We start from the raw sequence: 21,596 nt of genomic DNA on the forward strand, positions 1-21,596 counted from the left end.
CCTGAACAATTGCAGCAATCTCTTGCATTTGGTAGCCTAGTTGTATAGCCGCCCAGATCCTATTTGTATCTGGGATTCTGCAATGTAAGATTCTATTATTGGTCATTTTACAGAAGTAGGTAGCAGGTGGCTCTCTAGATATTTTTGAGCCAATTCACATATTTTTCAATATGAGCTGTATTAACTAGGATTCAGCAAGAGCTTCAGGAGCACAGATTGACCTTTTATTTAATAATCGATAGACATAGAACTCGATATCATGTTTTTCCAGTGCCCATATAACTGTTAAAATAGGACTATGAATCATTTCTCTGCCTTTTATACTTCTTTCATCACATTTGTAGAGGAGAAATTCAGTTCTCAATGTACTGGGTCAAAGACAAATTTGATGCATTTGTCTTTTATTTAGGTATCAAATTGGTTTGCCAATGCAAGGCGGCGTCTTAAAAATACTGTCCGCCAACCGGATCTCAGCTGGGCTTTACGAATAAAACTATACAATAAGTATGTTCAAGGAAATGCTGAACGGCTTAGCGTAAGCAGTGATGATTCATGTTCTGAAGGTTTGTTTTTGATACTTTCAAGTTGTCTGTATAAAAAGTCTATAAAATTGAAAATAATTATTATTTCTCAAGGTCAATAGACTTGCATGCTGTTTTTGCCTTGATCTGTGCTCCTCAACTATGTCCAATAAGCAGCATCTTCCTGGACACTGAAGAAGAATGAATGTCTCTAAAAGTCACTTCAAAGATTAAAAGCCTATTTATATCCAGAGGGACTATATTCTTTGACGGTATGCAATGATGGTTTAGTAGAAAAGGAATAAATCTTATGCCTACTTCATGCCCTCTCCTACAAGAATTCTTCCCAAAGTTAAGTTTGGCAGGAAAATGTCAATTCTTTCTGAATTATTTGAACTAATCTTTCTTAAAGCCCAGTTATAATGTATTAAGAGACAAGAGGGAGTTCACTGTATATTTACATAAAAATATTTGTCTTCTATAGCAATTGCAGCAGTCCCACTATTGCAAAGATAAATTATGTATGAAGTGAACCCTGTCTTGTTTCTTTGGGGAACTGCCAAAAATGTAGTAGATAAACCATGTAATAAGTTTTTTCTTTTGGGGGAGATTTTGTTTCACTGCTTTAAACGGGTGAATCTCATATATATATAGTATATGAGTAACCGATGGGAAGCACATTTCACCCATATGGCTGGGAACTGGGAATTGAGGATGGGGCAGGTTAGAGAAGTCTATGTAAATGGATTTTAGAAAAGACATCATGATAATATCATCTGAACTCAATTTTCCACTGAATGCTTCTTTAGGAGTATAAAGATACATAAGAAAAGTTTCTGCTTGATTGTTCTTCTCTTTGCAGATGTTGAAAACCCTCCCCAAAATGAAGGAGAATACAACACACAGGTTCATCATACTGTGATTAAATCAGAAAGTTCTGTCATAAAATCTGGAGTAAAACCAGAAGGAAGTGCCAATGAGGATTATGTGGCACCTCCTAAATATAAAAACAGCTTATTAAATCGCTACCTGAATGACTCGCTGAGACATGTGATGACCACAGATGCAGACCTGATGGAAAAAGCAAGACAAAGGAATCATTCTGGATCATTCAGCTCTAATGAGTTCGAAGAAGAACTGGTGTCGCCATCATCCTCCGAAACTGATGGAAATTTTGTCTACCGGACAGGTATGTTCCTTTTCCCAAAGACCCTTCTCCTTTTCTTGTTCCTTCATAATTATTCCTATTTTTGCAAGAAATTTGTTTTAGGGTGAATGTGCATGTAATATTTCAGAGTTTAGAAAATAAAGATAAAGGTTTTCCCCTTTCCAGTCATGTCCAAATTCTAGGAGACGGTGCTCAACTCTGTTTCTTAGCTGAGGGAACAAGCATTGTTTGAAGATATTTCCATGCTCATGTGGCCAGCATAACCATATGCTGAGGTGCATCGAATGCTTTACATTCCCACTAAAGTGGTACCTATTTATCTACTTGCATTTACATGCTTTTGAACTGCTAAGTGGGCAGGAGCTGGGACAAGTAATAGGAGCTCACCCCATCACACTGGCCTCGGATCTCGAACCTGCTCAGTATCATTAACTACTGAGCCATTGCGTCCCAATGCTCATGCTAATCTGATGCTAGTATCTCAGGATTTAGAAGAATGTTGTAATTAATATTGTAGTTCACTACTTCTAATTGTAAGAAAATCTAGGTTTCACTGGATGCCTGTGGTTAGAAAGCCAACATTAAAAGAATATGTTCCACCACAGAAAAAGAAACCTCAGTTCCAATTGGTGTCCTTGCCAATATAATAAGTCTTGTTAACAGGATTCCTTGGATAAATTAATGGGGCTTTAGGGCCTTCTTAAAAGCAGACATAGATGGAGTCTGATACATTCGAAATGGCAAAGCACACTACTTGATATGAGGCTCCACAGGAAAGACTTTTTTTTTCTTATTTTGGATGAACTTTGTAGCACTCAGGGAAAGTTAAGAGGGAAAGGTCTGGAATCTGGGCAAACTGTCATAAGAGAAGAAACCTTTCAATTTTTGATCCCAAATCAAGATATGTTAGCTCCAACCTGCTACTGCTTAGTCTATTTACACCATTCTACTATTTGGTTAATTGTTCTGAAGGCCTTGGAGTCTGGCCCAGATCTTTAGTGCCAACAACTCAAGTGATTTGGACTAGTGGTCTGGCTCAGAGCCAAACAGTTCCATATGAGAAATCCTCTTCTTGCCTGCTTTATTAATAAATATGGATCCTATATTTTTCATCTGTTGCATCATGATAAAATTATGTTCCTCTAAGCTGCACTGGTCTATTAATTGTGGCCCATTTAGACCTACCATGAACTGCATTCGTATACATTTCTGAATGAAACCTGAACATCTAAATGATTCCATGGATGAAATTTCATAATGAAATCCATGTTTTTACACTCATATATGGGATCATTCTTCAACCAGGGATCTTCAGACTTGGCCCTTTTGTGACTTGTGGACTTCAACTCCCAGAATTCCTCAGCCAGTGTGCCTGGCTGAGAAATTCTGGGAGTTGAAGTCCACAAGTCATAAAAGGGCCAAGTTTGAAGACCCCTGCTTCAACCCTTATATTGTAATCTTTGTCATTTCTTCCACAGTCCTTTCCCCAAAGTCTTGCAATCTTTTCACAATTCTTGTCTCAACTTCCAGGACTTTGCTTTAAGATAAATCCCAGGTTACAGCTGTCTATCTCCAGGGAAAGAAAATAAATTTGTTCTTCTTTGAAAAAAGTCTTTACTTTTTTCATTCTCTTGTTTCTATCCTAATGTATGTTTCAATCAAAAGACATAGGTGTAAGTTATCATCTAATCTTCCAACCTCCAGGTTTTCTAGTTTTCCAAATATATCAGATATATCGAAATATATTAGTCATTCCAAGTTTAGTATGTGTTTATATTTAAGGCAGGACAGGATTTCTAGAAAGTTAAATGAAATACTGTAAAAATATAACAAGATATTTTGGAAAGGATTATGAAAAAGTTGGTAATAGAAGATTGGACAACAGACCATAGTGTGGTAAAATATGAAGGGATTTTCTTTAGCTCAAAATATACATGGGGTAAGTGGTGGGGAGGGGCAGGTTAAGAGTAAAAAAAAGTCAAAAGTCATGTGAACTGCTAATTCTGAAGTGATAATTCAGAGTATCTGTGGCATCAAATTGGGAGATGCTATTATAGTCATCTATAATTTGATTTCTATATTTTCAAAGTAACTTTCAAAAAGTGTATTCCTTCTTTTATTGTTTGGAAAAATAATAATAATAACTCATCTCTTTGATCTGTTCCCCTGAGTTTCAATCTTATGTAGATCTTCCATTTAAGTTAAAATTATTGTGTTTTCCTTCCAAGTCTTGGGCTTGAGCAATGGACTTTCCTTGAAGTGTATTCATAATTCTAAAAGGTTTTGTGTAAAATGGGAGCTGTGGTTGTCTAGTTCAAGTGTTTTCCAAGTGAAATCTCTTGGTTTTTTTAATGCTGTTTTTCAGCATTCCAAGTGCATTTGGTCTACATTACGCGATAATCCTCTGCCAAATTTTAGTTTAAAACGATTGTTGCTCAAATGAGAACACAGTGACTTAAGACGTGAACTTCTGGTTTTTGATACTTATACAATTGGAATTTTAAAATGGGCATACTCTTGTGTAATAGAATTGTTACTGGACTGGACCTGTTTTCTGCCAGTTTTTTAGCTTTGACTGGGAGCTGGAGAAATTCCCTGAAATGGCTGAGGCATCCGTATACTAACCACTACATCAGGAACAAGCGGAACATTTGGAAAAACAAGCTATAAATTGTTACACAATCATGCTAATGTCTCTCTATGTGTGCAGAATTAGTGCTATGTAGAGACTTCTTCCTTTGAATATACTCAGCGTGCCTGGCTGAGGAATTCTGGGAGTTGAAATCCACAAATCATAAAAGGACGAAGTTTGAAGACCCCTGAAATAGACAAATTTAACTTTCATAGGTACATTTCTCTTTGCTGGACAAATTTAATTTGCAAGACAAAAGACATTATATAATGCACCAATGTTATTTTTAAAGTAGGGATATGCTTCGAAGGAGGAAAAGGTAAAACCCCAAGCAGCCATCCTGGAAGACACCTAGATGAACAATGTGCATATGGAAAGAGATCGAAGAACTGGGTGGGGTCAGGGCAAAACTTAATTTAATTAAAAAAATCTCTGTCTCTGTTTATTTAACATTTTCTCCTTTAAAAATTAGCATTTGGTAGCAGTATTTTAAAGAATTTTGTGGACTCACTCAGGTTGTTATGGAGGTATAATACAAGTGGTTCTAGGGCCTCGAATTGTACCATCGCTAAAAGCTAAAAAAACAAAAAAACAAAAACCAACCCATGCATCCAATTTCTAAATATGTTCCATAATTCTACTAGCTCTCCTACAAATGCTGGACCAATAATTTAAATTTTCTGAAAATGTCTTAGAGCACCATTTTCTTGACATGTTATGATTTTCTGGCATCTTTCATAATTCTGAATATGAGAACATTGTTAGAAATGAAAAGAGTGACCTCTTCATGTATTCTTACTTCTCTTTAGGTAATTCAAATTATATAGCAAAATATATACTGCTGCTACAAATGTTTAGCTTAGGTGCCCCATCAGGTTATGTGGGGATTCTGTCAACTGCACTAAGTAGGCCAGAATCCAGGAATTCAGTGCCATAGAAGACTAGAAGGCCTACCTCAGCTACATCAACAGAATCCTGCAAGTCTGGCTTTGCTATATCTTCACACAAACACACTTGACATTCGTCCCTTCAGTGCCCCAGTGAATCAGGGTGGTTTTTCTGAGCTGTTTCTAAATATTATTTTGTTTATATAAGGACTTTAAAAAATGTTTCAGTTCCTTTTGGCTAATTAATGGCTCTTGCATATTTCCAACAAGGTCATCTTCCTTATTCTTTGCAGACTTCAAAGGACCGAGTAAACCTTTTCATACACTGATACTCCAGGTCCAGCCCTCCCTCACTCAGGACTTCCAGATACACTGAATTTTAATTCCCATTGTCCTCCAGACAGCCGTCTATGTTGCCCTGGTGTGTTCCAAATGTATTGTTCTAATTAGACTGTAATGCAGAACAGAAAATGTGGAATCCACTATAAGGCAAACAGACCCATATTTACAGAAATATGCAAATTGGCTTTTGACCAATTAAAGTTTTAACCACAGGTCAATCAGAACGGGGCACTGCCAACTAATGAAAAAAGGAGGAACCAGTTATTCCATTATTTATTTCTCTGAGATGTCTTTTTCCTAACTAAAAATAGTTCATGGACATGCATATTTTCTTTCTGTTCATTTCTATATGTAATTTTGTTCAGTGGAAGGAAATATTGAGAGCATATATGCCATATCCAACAGGCACATGAATATGATCTGATTTGGGCTGTGCAACCATCAAGTTCCTTGCCATATCTCCCTTTTTTAAAAAAAAAATATTTTTTTTTTAAAAAACAGGAATTTGGTATGCAAAGCACTTGAGTTTTTCTTATTTGGTAGCCATTTGAAATAAATAAATAAAACATTTCCAATGCTGTTTCTGGGCCATTGCAGAAGCCATATTGGAATTCCTGGAAAACAAAGTAGTAATAAGAGCCTGCAGTCAATTCTCTGTTCAAAATGTGCCCACCTATCTGGGAAAAAGAGGTAAGCCAGGGTGCTAAGAAACATCATGAAGAGCTAGGTGGAGTGGCAAGAAGTGACCTCACTGTTTGCCTTTAGTAAACAGTAATTTGTAACTGACCAGCCCACCGTGACAGCCCTTTTCTGAGGGAGCTGCAAATTTTCTCCGAAACACTGACTTCTTCATATTTGCATCAATTTTCCAACTAAGTTAATTCCAGATTTTTTGACCTTTATATTCCAAATTCATATCTTAGTCAATTTAACTTACCAATTATGCTTTGCATGCATTATAAGCTACGTTTTAACTACAGGGCTTTTTTGAACTTAGACTATTTAGTAATGTATGAATGTAAGAAAGAAACAGAGATAGAGAGACAAACTATATCAGTTTCCATGGCACTTCCAGGCACTTGTTCAGAGATTAGGCATAGTAGTGTTTGGTTCATTTGAAATATTTGACTATGTTTGTACTAAATGGCTTCAGTATCTCATAACAGAGTTTTAAGAATTCCTTTGTTGAGAGATGATGAGCAGGACAGCAACAGAAGCAAAGTCTTTGGCATATTTGTATTTGTGTATTTAAGGAGTTCAGGAATGATGGCATCTGGAAAATGAACTGCCCTCAGAACTGATCAGTATTCAGAATTTGAAAGTGGTGGGTTTTTTTTTTTAGGTGTTTATGTGGAGTAAAATTTTGTGGGCTTCTGGAATTGTTTTTATTACTTGCTCTTCAACTCTTCTTTCACTCTATATTTTGCTCTTAAGGTTATGATGTTGAATCTTTAGCATCTTCCATTGCAGGAGATTGAAAACCACAATTCCCAACAGCCATTCTTAAAGGTTAAATTACTTTATGTCTAACTGGTAGACTTTATATTATGTATCAGATGTATAGATATTTTATCTTGTTTAGCTTGCCAGCATGTTTTTTTTTCTTTCCAGTTAATATTTGTGAAATGAAACATCCATATTTTTTTAAAAAATGTGGCTGTTAAGTGTATTCTTTTTTCACAATTGTTTAAGACTTGACAAAAATCTTCATATGAGCCACTTTTGAACATCTGCACTGTATTTTTGTGGAATATGTTGCAGATTAGTGTATAAAAAGCAGGGATGAAGATAAATGCCTACTAGTGCAAAATGAAAAACACTAAAGCAAGATAAGCATTTGAATATCAAGTACAGCAAAATTCACATTACTGATGAGTACAATACCTACCTGAAATGCTATAGCATCGACTGGTTAAAAGATGTGGCTATTTGTGCTGTAGAAATTTTTAAATTATCTCTTTAATAACACATAGGATTATCATGATCACTGATCAGTTTTATGCGATACATACAGTCTCAGAGAAAAAATATATACTTTTCAATAGCATTGATGATGGAGACATCACTTTTGCTAGTACAAGATCTGTCGTCTGTGTTGAGTTCCAACCATACGCTGGGACTTCTGCAGCCCTTTGACCAGTGAGCAGATTAAGGCATGGACCATAATGTGATAAGAGCAGCTCTGCAAACTAAATGCTTAAGCTCCAATTAATGAAAATTCTAATTTCATTCTGTCTAGCAGCTCTCATGCTCTCTTCTGCCTCCAAAAGTAAAGCACTGTGGCACTTGTTTTTGAATTGCCTTGATTTTTGAAGTGACTTTTTGCTGAAAAAAAAAAAAAACGAAGGCAGCAAAGCAGCAGAAAAGGAAGGATGTAGCTCTGATTGGTTGCCGATTTTTGGGCTCCTCTTTTGACCAGCCATATCAATATCCAGCAGTGTAAGGGTGTTACTGCTAAAGTTTTTGGAGCAAACCAAATATGCTCCTTATGGGATGAAATCAAAATATTTTATGGAAGTACCTGATAGATTTTCTTGAATAAAAGTTACATCAGTGGGTTATTTCTAATGAATTTTCTACCTGTGGAGGAGACCATATTGCTTATCAATTTGAAAGCAGTGGCTCTGATTTAAAACTCAGGTATTAAAAATTTTAGTTATAGCATAACTATTACTATAACAATTGATAGAACCTCTATCTACACAAGAATGACTCCTTTCTCTAAAGAAAACATGCATCCAAACTATGATTGAAACATGCACCTTCTAGGATTTTTCCCTTTATATTCCTAAGATCTACTTATTTTTTTAATAAATTTTTATTAAGTACAAAGAAAAAAAGGATTAAAAACATTGAACATGGTAAATCGTCTTTGACTGACATCTCAGTCCATATTGTACATTAATTACATATAATATACCTATATACAACTATACATTTCTAGTCTCTCTCAATTTATCTCTTTACTGACCTTCATTTTTTCCCTCCATCTATAAAATTTATTCCATATTCGATAAAATTCTGTTTCTTCCTGACTTTTTAATCTTTTAGTTATCCTATCTAGTTCTGCACAATACATAATTTTCTTTATTAGTGCTTCCCCACTCGGTACTTATTCCTAAGATCTAGTTATGATATAATAGGAAAGAGTGATTTCCTGGTATGTAAATGAGCAACGGTGAACCCTCAGATTCTTCTTGTTGTTCACTAATGGAGATCGGAAGCATATGCTTCAATTTTTAAGCTAACCATCTAAAGTTACCAAGAGTTCTTCCTCACTGCCACATTGATTTGCTTTCTTTAATACTTCATGCTGCCCTCGCTGCTAAGCTAGAATCTGCCTCAGCAATAAGGCTGGCAAATGGTGTCTTACTTGCACAGTTAGTGCAAGACAAGATAGGAAAGTGATGGCTGGATTCCTGGGGCCATGTGCTGGTGGAAAAATATAACTGGCAATGGTTCTTCTTCCAAAGAAAGGAGGTGAGTTTGTCAAATAGGTAGATTCAGAGGTTTGGATACCTATCAAAAGTTCTGAAATGGTTAATCCACAGAAAAAAGCTGCACGGTAAAGCAGGAAATGCTATGTTGTTCTTCTAGACAGCATTGATTATTGAAGATGAGCTTCCATTTCTGTGAAACAGCATAAAAGGAAGCCAGGTGGATTCAAGGGAGAGTCCAATTTGAAAGTGATGGGGAAAAGCAGAATGGCCCTGGTAAACAGGACCAAGGGACTCAGGTGAGGCGGCAGAAGCTCTACAAATGGATAAGGTGAGCTAGGCAGATTTTATTTCCTGACTATGTCTTCCATTCTTCCATTGCTTCATCATGGAGACCATTTGGAAAGCAAAACCTATGTTAAAAGAAGAGGGAAAATACTGCTGCAAAACTAAAACAGCTAAATACAAAGAATTTTGCTGCGAGGTGGGTTGCAGATGGGCCTCTTAAAAACAGAGAATGCACAATCTTTATGCTATGAGAAGAAGCCTAAAAAATGGAATTAGCTAGGTGGAAACATATTTTAAAGGATAGATAAGGAATGTTTTTCCTCTTGGGAACCATACTCAAATTAATCTCTGAAGATCTGTAATAGCATGAATGATGATGTGGTGATCTTTACATTATCTGATTTTTTCTATTAGGAGTTAGAGGGGCAATCTTTTAATGCAAAATTAGTTTATTAAGCTCTATAGGGGCTCAGCATACCAATCTAACCTTTTCCCCCTCTGCAGAACATGAAGATTTGCTAAATGATATTGTCCAAGATGTTGAAAGGCTCCAGGGATTACAAAAAGGATGTAATTGCAATCTTTTTCACATTATTTATCAGTGTTTGACATTGGGGCCTAATATGGTTCTACCCTAGTTATGTTGAAAGTTGATTTTCTTCCCTAATTATACAGACAGGAGCAGTTAGTTTCCTTAAACACCTTAAACACCAAACAACCCCATAATTGAAAAATGTTGAACACTCTTCATGTTTATTTTTTTCCTCAAAACACCCCCACTTCAAATCACAAAAAAAAAATTTATTGGGAGTGCTCTTCTTCAGTTGAAGATCGATGCCTAGTCTCTGACTTTGCTAAGTGAAAAGGGGGTGGTGGTAGAACAGACAGTAGAAACTAGGGCTGGTTTCCTTCTCCTGTTTTATGCTGGTCTTACTACAGATTGAGATGGAGAAAGAGCCAGGTTTAAATGTATACTCCTATTGCCTTCCGTTTTGGTTTGGCCCAACTAAGCTGCTTCCTTGGGACTTAGTCATGCTTTATTGCTCCTGAACTGGAGCCAAGAAATATTCTTGTAATGTATATCAGGGCAAGGAAGCCAGTGATCCAGACAATAAAGCACGATATTCTAAAATTTCTTATGTTCCTACTGTGATGCTGGCCTATATGAAATTTTCCAGAACTTAAGACTATTTTTAGGCCTGTGGCCAATTAAATTAATAAAAAGAAATAACATGCAAAATTAGGATATTTTAAAAGTGTGAAAAATAGAAAAGAAAATGAAACCTTTTATTGAACAATAAAAGTAGCTGACTTTAAACCTGCTTTATGGGTGACTAGGGCAACAGTTGTCTTGTGGCAGAGGCAAAATATTCATTTTCTATGCTGTCAGTCAAATTTGTTTACAGATTTAGCTTCACACACATCCATCAGATTTTGAAAATGGGCTTCTTGGTTACAAATAACTCATAATATTCTTGGTAGTAGGAAAGGCCCTTGTCAATCCATATAAAATACGGTATTATGATAAATAAGGATGAAATATATTATAGATCAATAGATGCTACTGGTATGATGGTGATGATGTTGCTTCACTCAAATCTATATCAGCAGGATATTTATACAGTCAATAATCAATTTGACTTAACTGAGAACCTCAATACAGGGGAGGATATTTGAAACATCTTGACAGGTTTGCTTCCAACCATGCTTCTGATGAAAAGTTACCTCTTTCACTTGCTGTTACACCTGGAAACTGCTATCATTAAGATTTTTTTCCTTTCCTTTCCTTTCCTTTCCTTTCCTTTCCTTTCCTTTCCTTTTCTTTCTCCCTTTCTCTCTTTTATTCCTTTCAAGATATGTACATATCAAAGTACAATACAACCTAGATGATACCAATTCATACTTTGGACATATATATTAGCTCTTTCATTCGTTCTTCCATATAATTGATCTTATATTTATATATTTCTTCCAAAGTGCTGATCCATACAGTGGCTGAGCGTTGGACAAGGCCACACTTGGAATACTGCATCTAGTTTTGGTCACCACGATGTAAAAAAAGATGTTGAGACTCTAGAAATGGTACAGAGAAAAGCAACAAAGATGATTAGGGGACTGGAGGCTAAAAGGATCAGTTTCTGGAATTGGGTATGTCTAGTTTAATGAAGAGAAGGATGAGGGGTGACATGATAGCAGTGTTCCAATATCTCAGGGGCTGCCACAAAGAAGAGGGAGTCAAGTTATTCTCCAAAGCATCTGAAGGCAGGACAAGAAGCAATGGGTGGAAACTAACCAAAGAGAGAAGCAACCTAGAATTAAGGAGAAATTTCCTGACAGTTAGAACAATTAACCAGTGGAATAATCTGCCTCCAGAAGCGATGAATGCTCCAACACTGGAAGTTTTTAAGAAGAGACTAGACAGAGACTGGACATTTGTCTGAAATGGTATATAGGGTTTCCTGCCTGAGCAGGGGATTGGGCTAGATGACCTCCAAAATTCCTTCCAACCTCCTCCTCTTCCTCCTCCTCCTCCTTCTCCTCCTCCTCCTCCTTCTCCTATTATTATTATTATGGATCATCGCACAGTCAGTCAGATGTTCAGACTGGATTTGGTATTTTGTCTACCTATCGAAGCCTTACCCAGGACCTGGGCTAGGCAGATGTGGATGTTTGATGATATTACAGGTATCGTCGCAGGATGGAAGCAGTTCCTAGTAAGGCCGCCTTTTGCAATTGACTAATAGCAAATTTGTCAATGTCAATGGTGTTCAAGTGGTGCTCCAGTTGTTTTGGGATTGCACCCAAGGAGCCTATTACTATTGGTACTACCCTTGCTTGCTTTTGCCACAGTCTTTCTATTTCTATTTGTAGGTCTTTGTATTTTGTTATCTTCTCCAGTTCTTTCTCATCTATTCTGCTGTTTCCAGGCACTGCCACGTCCACTATCCAGACTTTTTTGTCTTTCTTATCGACAATTGTTAAGTCTGGGGTGTTATGTTGCAGGTGCTTGTCTGTTTGAATTCTGAAGTCCCAGAGCAGTTTAATTTTATCATTTTCTATGACTTTCTCTATTTTATGATCCCACCAGTTTTTGCTTACAGGCAAATGATATTTTTTGCAGATCTTCCAATGCACCATTGTTGCTACTTTGTCATGCCGCTGCTTGTAGTCAGTCTGTGCAATCTTCTTGCAACAGCTTACCAAGTGGTCCACTGTTTCTTCAGCTTCTTTGCATAGGCGGCACTTACTGTCTGTTGCTGTCTTCTCAATTTTGACTTTATATGCATTTGTCCTTAAGGCTTGGTCTTGTGCAGCCAGAATTAGTCCCTCGGTCTCTTTCTTCAATTTTCCTGCTCTTAGCCATTGCCAGGTCTTGTTATTATCTGCTTTCCCAGCTATTTTTTTAATGTATTGGCCATGTAGCATTCCACGCCCACCTATTTCCCTTGGTAGATAAAGTCTGTCAATGTCACTGCATGGATGAAGGGCATGATTCATTGTCATTATTTTTCTGGTCTTCCTATCCATTTCTTTTAGTTCTGCTTGAGTCCAGTCCACTATTCCAGCTGTGTACCTAATGACTGGAATTGCCCAGGTGTTGATTGCCTTTATGGTATTTCCTCCATTGAGTTTGGACTTTAAGATCTTCTTCACTCTCTTGATGTATTCACCTCTAATGTTTTTCTTGACTTCAGTGTGCTTGATGTTGTCAGCTTGAAGGATACCCAAGTATTTGTAGTAATCTTCCTCATCCAGACTCTTAATGTTATTTTCGTGGGGCATCTTGATTCCTTCAGTTTTCACTATTTTTCCTTGTTTGATAGTAAGTGTGGCACATTTGTCCAAGCCAAACTCCATTACAATATCTTGGCTATATATACGGACAGTGTTGAGCAGCGATTCTATTTCAGATGATGTTTTTCCATACAGCTTCAGATCATCCATGTAAAGGAGATGGGATAGTCTGATAGATGTTTTTGATGTTTGATAGCCATGTCCTGAGTTATTCAGTATTGTTGACAGAGGAAACAGTGCAATAACAAATAGTAATGGTGACAATGAATCTCCTTGAAATATTCCTCTCTTGATATTAACCTCTCCCAGTCTCTCACCATTGATCTGCAACTGTGTCTTCCATTGTGCCATCGATCTTTGCACAATTATTATTATTATTATTATTATTATTATTATTATTATTATTATTATTATTATTATTATTATTATTATTTCCTGCATGTTTTGAAACCAAATTGGAAATAACTGTCTGCTTTCTCTTTAAAAAAATATACTTGGAAACTGATTATTCTCTTCTACCAATGATGGTTTGAATATTCCAGTTTGGACTTTCAGATGAAGTTTAATGCAGTGTTTTTCAACCTTGACAGCTTGAAGACATATTCAGCTCCCAGAATTACCCAGGTGTACATCTTCAAATTACCAAGACTGAGAAACACTGGCTTAATGCATATATTTTCAGCACTGTACTCCCAACCTCAATGGCTAATGTCCTTCTCCACCATCCCCTAAATTTCTTTTATCAAAGGCTTTTCTGCAAGAGAATGTTGACACTCATTCAAGTGTGAACCATTCTTTGCAAACCATAGAGATAATCTCATGCTCAGGAGAATTAAAGTGAACCAAAAACACATACTAAAACAGTTTTGCCAAATCTTATTCCTTCCAAGGAGTTTGGAATGTCAGTTCTCAGAATTTTGCCTGGAAGTTATGGAAACCAAAGTCTTAATGTATTAAGAGGGCACCAGTTGGGAAAAGCTGGTTTGGAAGCAAGGCATTTCATTAAAGAAATGCCCAAAAATATAAATCCCAAGAAAGAAGATTCGTCTGGAATAAGGGATCCTGTATTTCTTGGCAGGATACCTAAGAAAAGGGAGTGGGAGGGGGGCATAAAAACTTTATTTATTTTGGGAAAAATTGTCTGACTTCAAACCTAATATCTGGAATGGCATTTCTTGTGTTCCAGGTTTTTTCCATTTCTTAATGTAAATAAAACATTTGCAGCTTACAATCTGGTAAATTCTGTCCATACCACTGTCTGCTGGATCTGTCCATACCTCTAGTGTAATATTAGCCCATCACAGCGCTGTTCATTCTTGTGTGTTTAAAGTTGTATCAATATTTCCATTAAAAAGGGCTTTTCTAAAACATACACTTCTCTGATCCAGCTGTAAAAATTCAGTCAGGCTTGAACTTGGCAAAGCAGGAGACACATTCTCCAAGTTACATGAAGTGGATTTAGGCAGGTATGTCTCCGATATCAGCATTTGCATAAATTGAGGTAAAGGAAGTAGATGTACCTGAAAAAAGAGAAAAAACCTCTCTCTCTTGCAGATCTGATTATAAAACAGGAATTTAAACAGCTTTTATTGTATGCAATGTTTAACAGAATAGATTCAGTAAAATCGTGGCAATTGGTGCTGTTTATTTCCATGAAAGTGGTCTTCATTTGCATTTCATTGTAGTTTTCCTTTACTTTCATTTCTGTTGAGTAGATTTTTTTTCCTTGTGTTAAATGACTCTTATTTTGGTTTTCTATTCCTCCTGTATTAACTCACCTATGTACTTATAGAAAGCTGTTTTGGTGTGGTGATTAAAGCACTAGGCAAGAAACCAGGAGACTTTGAGTTCTAGATCCATCTCAGATACAAACCCAGCTGGGTGGGCCTGGGCGGGTTACTCTATATCAGCTCTAGAAAAGAGACAACAGAAAATCACCTCAGAAAAACTTTGCTAAGAAAACAGCAGGAATTAGTTGATGCAATCATCAGGAGTTAAAAACGGACTTGAGATGTGCGTGAGTGTGTATGTATTAATATTGTCTGTACTTTTTGCAATTGAATAATTGTAAAATTATTCTGTGAAGGCCCTAGACCAGGGATTTATTTTCTCACTTTTCAAAGTCTTCCATAGCTTTAGCCAGGGCTTTTTTTCTCAGAAAACGCCCAGAATGGAGTTCCGGCACTTTTTTGGATGGAACCTTGTAGGGTAGGCAAGGTGGGTTGTATGATGTGTGTGAGTTCCGGTACCTTTTTTTTTTTTTTTTTTTTTAGAAAAAAAGCACTGGCTTTAACCTTCACTCTTGGGGATGCTTATGATCAATTTCAAAAGGTATCAGAAATGAACCATAACTAAACTATGATAATTGTAAAAACATCTGACATAATTTAATGTTTGCATCTAACATAGTTTTCAAAAAAAATTAAGCATTGATTCACTTTAAATTGTTCTGATTCGTTGCTTTTAAAATTATAACCATTTTCAATAAGAGATATTTTTCTAGAGTTAGAAAACCAACTCAAAAATGTTTTCTAGTGATTTAAAAGTTTTAAAAATATTTCTTTCAAGTAATAGAAAAATATATTCTTTTTTCTCATTTCTCCAGTCTGTTGTGCTAATCTATCTTGGTCTACTTGGGATTTTTGTATGTTTTGCTGCCACACAATGTTTATTAAAAACCAGATGCAATAAAGAAATAGGGTACTGTTTGTGCAAATCCCGTTTCCCCTTATGAAATTGTGGTTTGTATTTGACTTCCCATAATTTGGGGAAGGGGGCAATTAAGTATTTCCTTGAAGTTGGCCATTGTCCATAATCATAACAACAGAGAGACTTGGTAATGGAAGCATTTAGCTAAAACAGAATTCTTGTAGCACATATCAATGTGCCTTCACACTGATTTATGGTGTATTCTAAAGAGAATTTATGAATAACCTTTGATTCCAATAAAGTCAACAGAAACTTCTGAACAATTTCGATACACCTTGACTAAACCACAAAATTAAAATGGGACAGAGGTATTTGTCTTCTGCTTTATGTTCTAATTGGCTATATAGCAAAACCATAAGACAATATGTGCTGTCTGCAATAGCTATTGGTTATGTCTTTATAGGGAATTACTAACTTAGAACTTAAAAAAGATTGACTCTTACACAAGTGCATAGGTAGATAGGTGATAGGTAGGTAAGTAGGTAGGTAGGTAGGTAGGATAGATAGATAGATAGATAGATAGATAGATAGATAGATAGATAGATAGATAGATAGATAGATAAGAAATGGGTGATTTCAGCTGCTTTACATGTTCTCCTTATCCATTGATTGATTTATGTCTTCATACAATTCCAAGAGTGATTCAAAAACTTATCAGTCTAAAAATCTGAAAGTCTTTAGGACACACAGACAGGAAATGTAAGCAGATTTCTAGTAGCGGCAAACGCAAGCAGTTTCCGTTTTCATCATCCAAAGCAAATTGAGCTGTAGTTCGATCAAATAGAACATGAAAGTACAGCTCACTGGTAGGGTTTCCTTAGTTACCACTGTTGAGATTAATGGAATTCACATGTTATTTCTTTTCATTGAACATGGTTCTTTTAACCTGCATTCAAACATGAATTGGCCCACTAAAAGGACCGTTCTACATATGACTGATCATATTTTTATTTGTTAAGAAACAAATATTGGTGATTTTTTTGATATTGTTTATCATTTAATATCATCTAAATGGATAACTGCAGATTATTTTCTCTTATTTAACAACTCTGAAAATTATTCATTGATGATCCAAGCTTTTCATGGATTGGCTATCAATTACCAAATAAATGACTGTTGTTTACATTGAATTTATAAACCTGTCATTATAGTAATTCCTGTGAATATTTAGATTTTATGTAGCTGTTATAAAGTCTCTGTTGAAAATTAAGTATTGTTCAACCCAGCTTGGTAAAGGAAGAATTATAGATGTTTCTTTTTTCTGGGCTTATATATAGTTTTTCTGTATTAAAAATAGGAATACTAAATGAGTAGATAAAAACAGTAAAATAAACAGAACACCAATAGCTAATGCTAACCATCAAATAAATCAGAAATATATTTATGTAATTAAAATTTTATTTTAAAATTTTATTTTATACTTTGCTTTTTGTGCTTTCCTTAAATCAAAAAAGAGAGATAAAATTAGTGGTAATTTTAGCTAGTAAAACTAGCTAAAATTACCACTAATTTTAAAAGAATGGAAAAAACTAAATTCTAATGAAAGAGAATATGTTGATGCTATTTGAAGTTTGGTGAAATCATTTGCCTGTGATTTTTTCAGAAATCTCTACAAATCTCATTTTTCTGTAAGATTTATTTTATCCTTGAGGTAAAAATTTTGATGTCTAGAATCTTTCAATTAGTTGCATTGATAACTTTAGTGCCCCTGTCAATTGTACTCTACAAATATCTTACTGAATTCAAGGAGACGAAAGCATAGTATGATAGAATTTCAATATGCAATACATTACTAGTATAAAAATCTAAACAAAAAGAATATTGATTTTAAAAGCTATATATCAAGTTAGGAATAATCATCATCATATTCACAATAAAAATATTCACTTGAATGGTAAATCTTAAGCAATTCTGAAATTGTATGTTTTCATGCTTCATTGATTATAGTAGATCTAGTTTTACTTTTTGCCTTTCCCTTAAAGCAAAAATATTTTGTATCTATGTAATTCTTAAATTTTGAACCAATGTACCACTTAACTCAAAGTAAAATTACAAAAGTTGTGTATTTTTTTTTCTTAACTATTTTTTGGTAAATATATCCCTAACTGTCCAGTAAAAATCTGTATCAAAAATGAAGCGAGAATTGTAAGCAGCAAGACAGTGGCGTTTTCCTTTGGGCATTGTAAACGTAGATCATCATGTAAGCAGCAAGGAGAAAGGAGAAATCTGAATACTTAATTTTCCTCTTGAGCAGTTTAAGCATTAATACTTCTCCTTCTATCAGTCACTGTTGCTTTCATCCTTTGAATTCCTCACTAGCTCCCTCTCTTCTTTCCTTGTACCTGATCGGATGATTTTGCCAGCCGTAAAACTCAAAGCTTCCTTGGATGTACTTTTGGCTCGCTCTAGCAAAGCAGTGATCTAACGGTGAGAATACTTTTTTTAAAGTTTTTCCTTTCCCCCCTTGAGGACAATACTTCAAGGGCAACCTGCTTGTCCAGCAAATGAACATGTGGAAAATCCACTTGAATGCAGTAATGGTTTTCAGATGGCCCATTGTTCCCTCAAATTGTCTTCAAGCCGCTGCTGCTTTGACCCATCTTGCCAAAATGGGACTTTGTAGAAAGCCTTCTATTTTCATTTGTATCATGGTGAAAAGTGCTACGTTGCACATACCTGACACCAAATAATTTAATCTCGGCAAAGGAATAAATTTTTCAACAAGGGTTAGTGCTTAATGTGTGCTAAGGATAACCCACCTTTTCATTTCTGCTTTCCTGCCGAAAAGCTGGAAAAAGTCTGATGGGGCCAAATATTCACAATTGCAGTGGCAAAAATCATCCAAAATATTGTTCCGTAAATGAATGATTTTCACATATTTTGCTTTAAACCCAAAGAGACAAGGAATGAAAGAAGAGAGAGAAAGTTTCTCCTCCTTGTCTGGCAAGGGAAGAATATATTTTATATTTCAAAAAGTTTTCACTGTTTTCAAATACATTTTTTTCCCTTCAAAGTAGAAGCACATTCTTTATAAAGAACTTCCTCTACTGGGTCCTTAATTAAAGACAACATTTTCTTTTAATTTTAAAAGGCTTGACTTGGATTAAAGTAACAAGAAAGCATTGCAAAAAAAAAAAAAAAATCTGTCAGAAGCAAGCTGAAACCTTGGAGCCTGTAGTTAAATGCCTCACTTCATTAGACAGACGGCAGATTGTTTTTGTGGTCAATAGGGACTGAGTTTCTGAATGCCAATCAACCAAACAAGCAAAGTTGCTTCTGTGGAATCATTCCTCTCCAGAGTTTTTATTCCTGAATGGTTTAAGCCTTGTTGTCTAATCAAATATTTTGCCAACAACATAATTATGCAGAGATTCTCTCCTTTCCATGTTCACTTTTCTCTGCTACTGAAGAGCAAGGGATAGTAGGAATGATAAGAGTTAAAGAGTTGGGAGAAGGGTGAAAGAAGCAATGAATGAGAACAAGACTTCTAAAAAGAGCTGTGCAATTTTCAGTAAGTGGGGTTACCATTACTGCAACAGTTCTTAAGAAAATGGAATGGAAATTATTATCTGTTTGCAGATGACTCAAGATATAAGGCTTTGCCATATCCATATATGACAATAGAAGAAGGTAATGAATTCGTGAGATTTTGGTGTATAGATTGTCTTTAATTGTCTTAACTTTTATGATCTTTTCTTGTACTACAATGAATCATATGTTTGATGATAATTCATTCTTCAAGTGTAAAGGCAGAGGAATCAGTTTTGAATTTCCCCAGATTATCAAATGAGGTTTGGTTGTCATTTCACATACACACAGCATCTTGTGTTCTGTAAATAACTTATTTTGTCTCACAAGATATAAAAATAGTAGATCATATTGGTTGTAAAAAAAGGAAAAATAATAAGGAAAATAATAAGCTGCATAACTTTCTTTTGCACAAGAGGAAACTCGTTTTAAAAATCTCCCTTGAAAAATGATAAAGACTATTTTCACAGCTTCTATAAGGTAGAACCAATAGAAATAATTGTACTCATATTTGTGTTCCTCTGGATTAAAAGTACTGATATTAAAAATATTCGGGTAAAATGGAAGAATAAATTAAGCGTAATCACACTAAGAATTTGGACAACTGGAGACCTACTGAGAAGGGAAGGATAGATCTGTTGTTTGGTGTAGTTGTGTATGTGTAAGTATGTAAGTACTATATGTTTCTTTTTGTGAGTTCCAGAATAGATGAGAATATTGTGTACAGTTGCTTTTCCCTATTCCTGCACATGTATAAGGGTTGTTTTTCTGTTTATAACCTGAGCCAGCATAGTTGATCCTTATGCTTTTATGAAGATGGCAACTTATGTCCAGGCTATTCAGAAAGAGGCTATGTCTTATTTCAGGTGGACCTTTTGTGGATGGGTCACTTTTTCCAAGGTTCAAATAACTTTGAACTATCATTAAATTAATGGTCATAAGTTGAGGGCCACCTGTGGTAATAGACTGGGTTTTACCATATTATTATTTGGTTGCCCTTTATAAAATCACTTTCATTTTTTTACATTTTCATTGCCTATCTAGAGGGCCCAGATTTAAATGAAGGATTTATTTTGCCTTTTTTCTCATTTATATAAATCAATGTATTTTAATTTATCCCGATCAGTAAATTCTGGTAGCTTTTTGTCTCGGTATGCCTCAAATCAGCATATGTGCTTAGCATGATGAGAAACCTACACTTGATTTATATTGTACAGGCATGCAAAAAATATATGCTATTTTTTTCATTGTATAAATATCTTCCAGCAAAGTAAACTATGTAATTCTTAGACTTTTAGTATATATTTTTGTCTATGTATAATTATACATTAATGATCTGCCTCACAGATAATAAATGGGAAATTTCTTTTAATTATTATAGTCTAAATTTAAACATAAAAATCAACCCTTCTTCCTTATCATTCTATGCAACATGGATTATACTTCTTAATCCACATGACTATCCAACTCGTAGTGGTCTGACTTAACTGTTCCCTCAATTGTTTCATATATGAGGATGAGCTACTAATCTAATCTAAATTCATCATGCAATTAAGATTTTAAGCCTGTTGCATGGCCAAGTTTCACTATCTTTATTTTTTTTCCACTGTATAAAGTATCTTCCAACAAAATAAACAGGATTCTGCTTAAAATACATGTATTGGATTCTCAAGGCACAACAAACTGTGTTTATTCCACTTCCAGTGCTAATCAGTAACATAGGTTTTTAACCCAGATTATTTTCTTAAGAAGCAGCCAGATAATTTATCTTTACACAGTTTTTTATGATTCATGCACTTTGTTTTGAAAAGAAGTGAAAGTCGTCATTCTTGGGACATTGTGCTTCACTTGCTGTGCCATTATTTTTGAAATGGAGCTTTTGAAAGTCAGTGGGAGGTAGCTATTGATATTTTTTAGGATGTGGCCCAAATCCCTGAGTATTCTTTAGCATTCTATGATACAAGATCACTAAATGTAGAAATATTGAATAAGGCATGGAGGTCAGAGAGACTAATCTCTTGTTCAGTAAAAATATTTATGTGCAACTCCCCAAAATGCTATGAATCATTTTTGGTGTTTTAAAGTCAGGATGTAGAGTAAATTATTCCAAAAGTTCTGGTAGCCAAATATTCTTCCCTCCAAAGGTTTGTGTAATATCTGTTTATCTGTGGTCAGATGACTGCCATATATAATTAGAGGCAGACTTTGTCAAGATACAGTTGCGTCAACATAGCTGAACATAAGCATGTTGAAGATACTGATGTATTTCTTTTTATTTGCTACCAAAAT

At 35.3% G+C, this 21,596-nt stretch overlaps 1 protein-coding gene across 7 annotated transcripts in view; it reads left to right on the forward strand.

Annotated features, from left to right (window-relative positions):
* MKX (mohawk homeobox) overlaps positions 1-21,596 on the forward strand; it is a 57,637-nt gene that overhangs the window by 17,698 nt on the left and 18,343 nt on the right. For 6 of the 7 annotated variants that reach the window (XR_005559222.1, XM_039364002.1, XM_039363966.1 and 3 more), the window contains 2 exons: positions 410-563; positions 1,384-1,710. Coding sequence is in view for 6 of the 7 variants with exons in the window: in XM_039364002.1 (XP_039219936.1) it covers positions 410-563; positions 1,384-1,710 (481 nt within the window). In the remaining variant the exon portion in view is untranslated. Of the gene's footprint in view, positions 1-409; positions 564-1,383; positions 1,711-4,250; positions 4,303-21,596 lie in introns of those variants that run through there. The other variant, XM_039363994.1, reaches the window with a different exon arrangement.

This window comes from Crotalus tigris, unplaced genomic scaffold (assembly GCF_016545835.1).
Source record: "Crotalus tigris isolate CLP2741 ecotype Arizona unplaced genomic scaffold, ASM1654583v1 scf7180000017591.2836849, whole genome shotgun sequence".
Classification (NCBI taxonomy): Eukaryota; Metazoa; Chordata; class Lepidosauria; order Squamata; family Viperidae; genus Crotalus; species Crotalus tigris.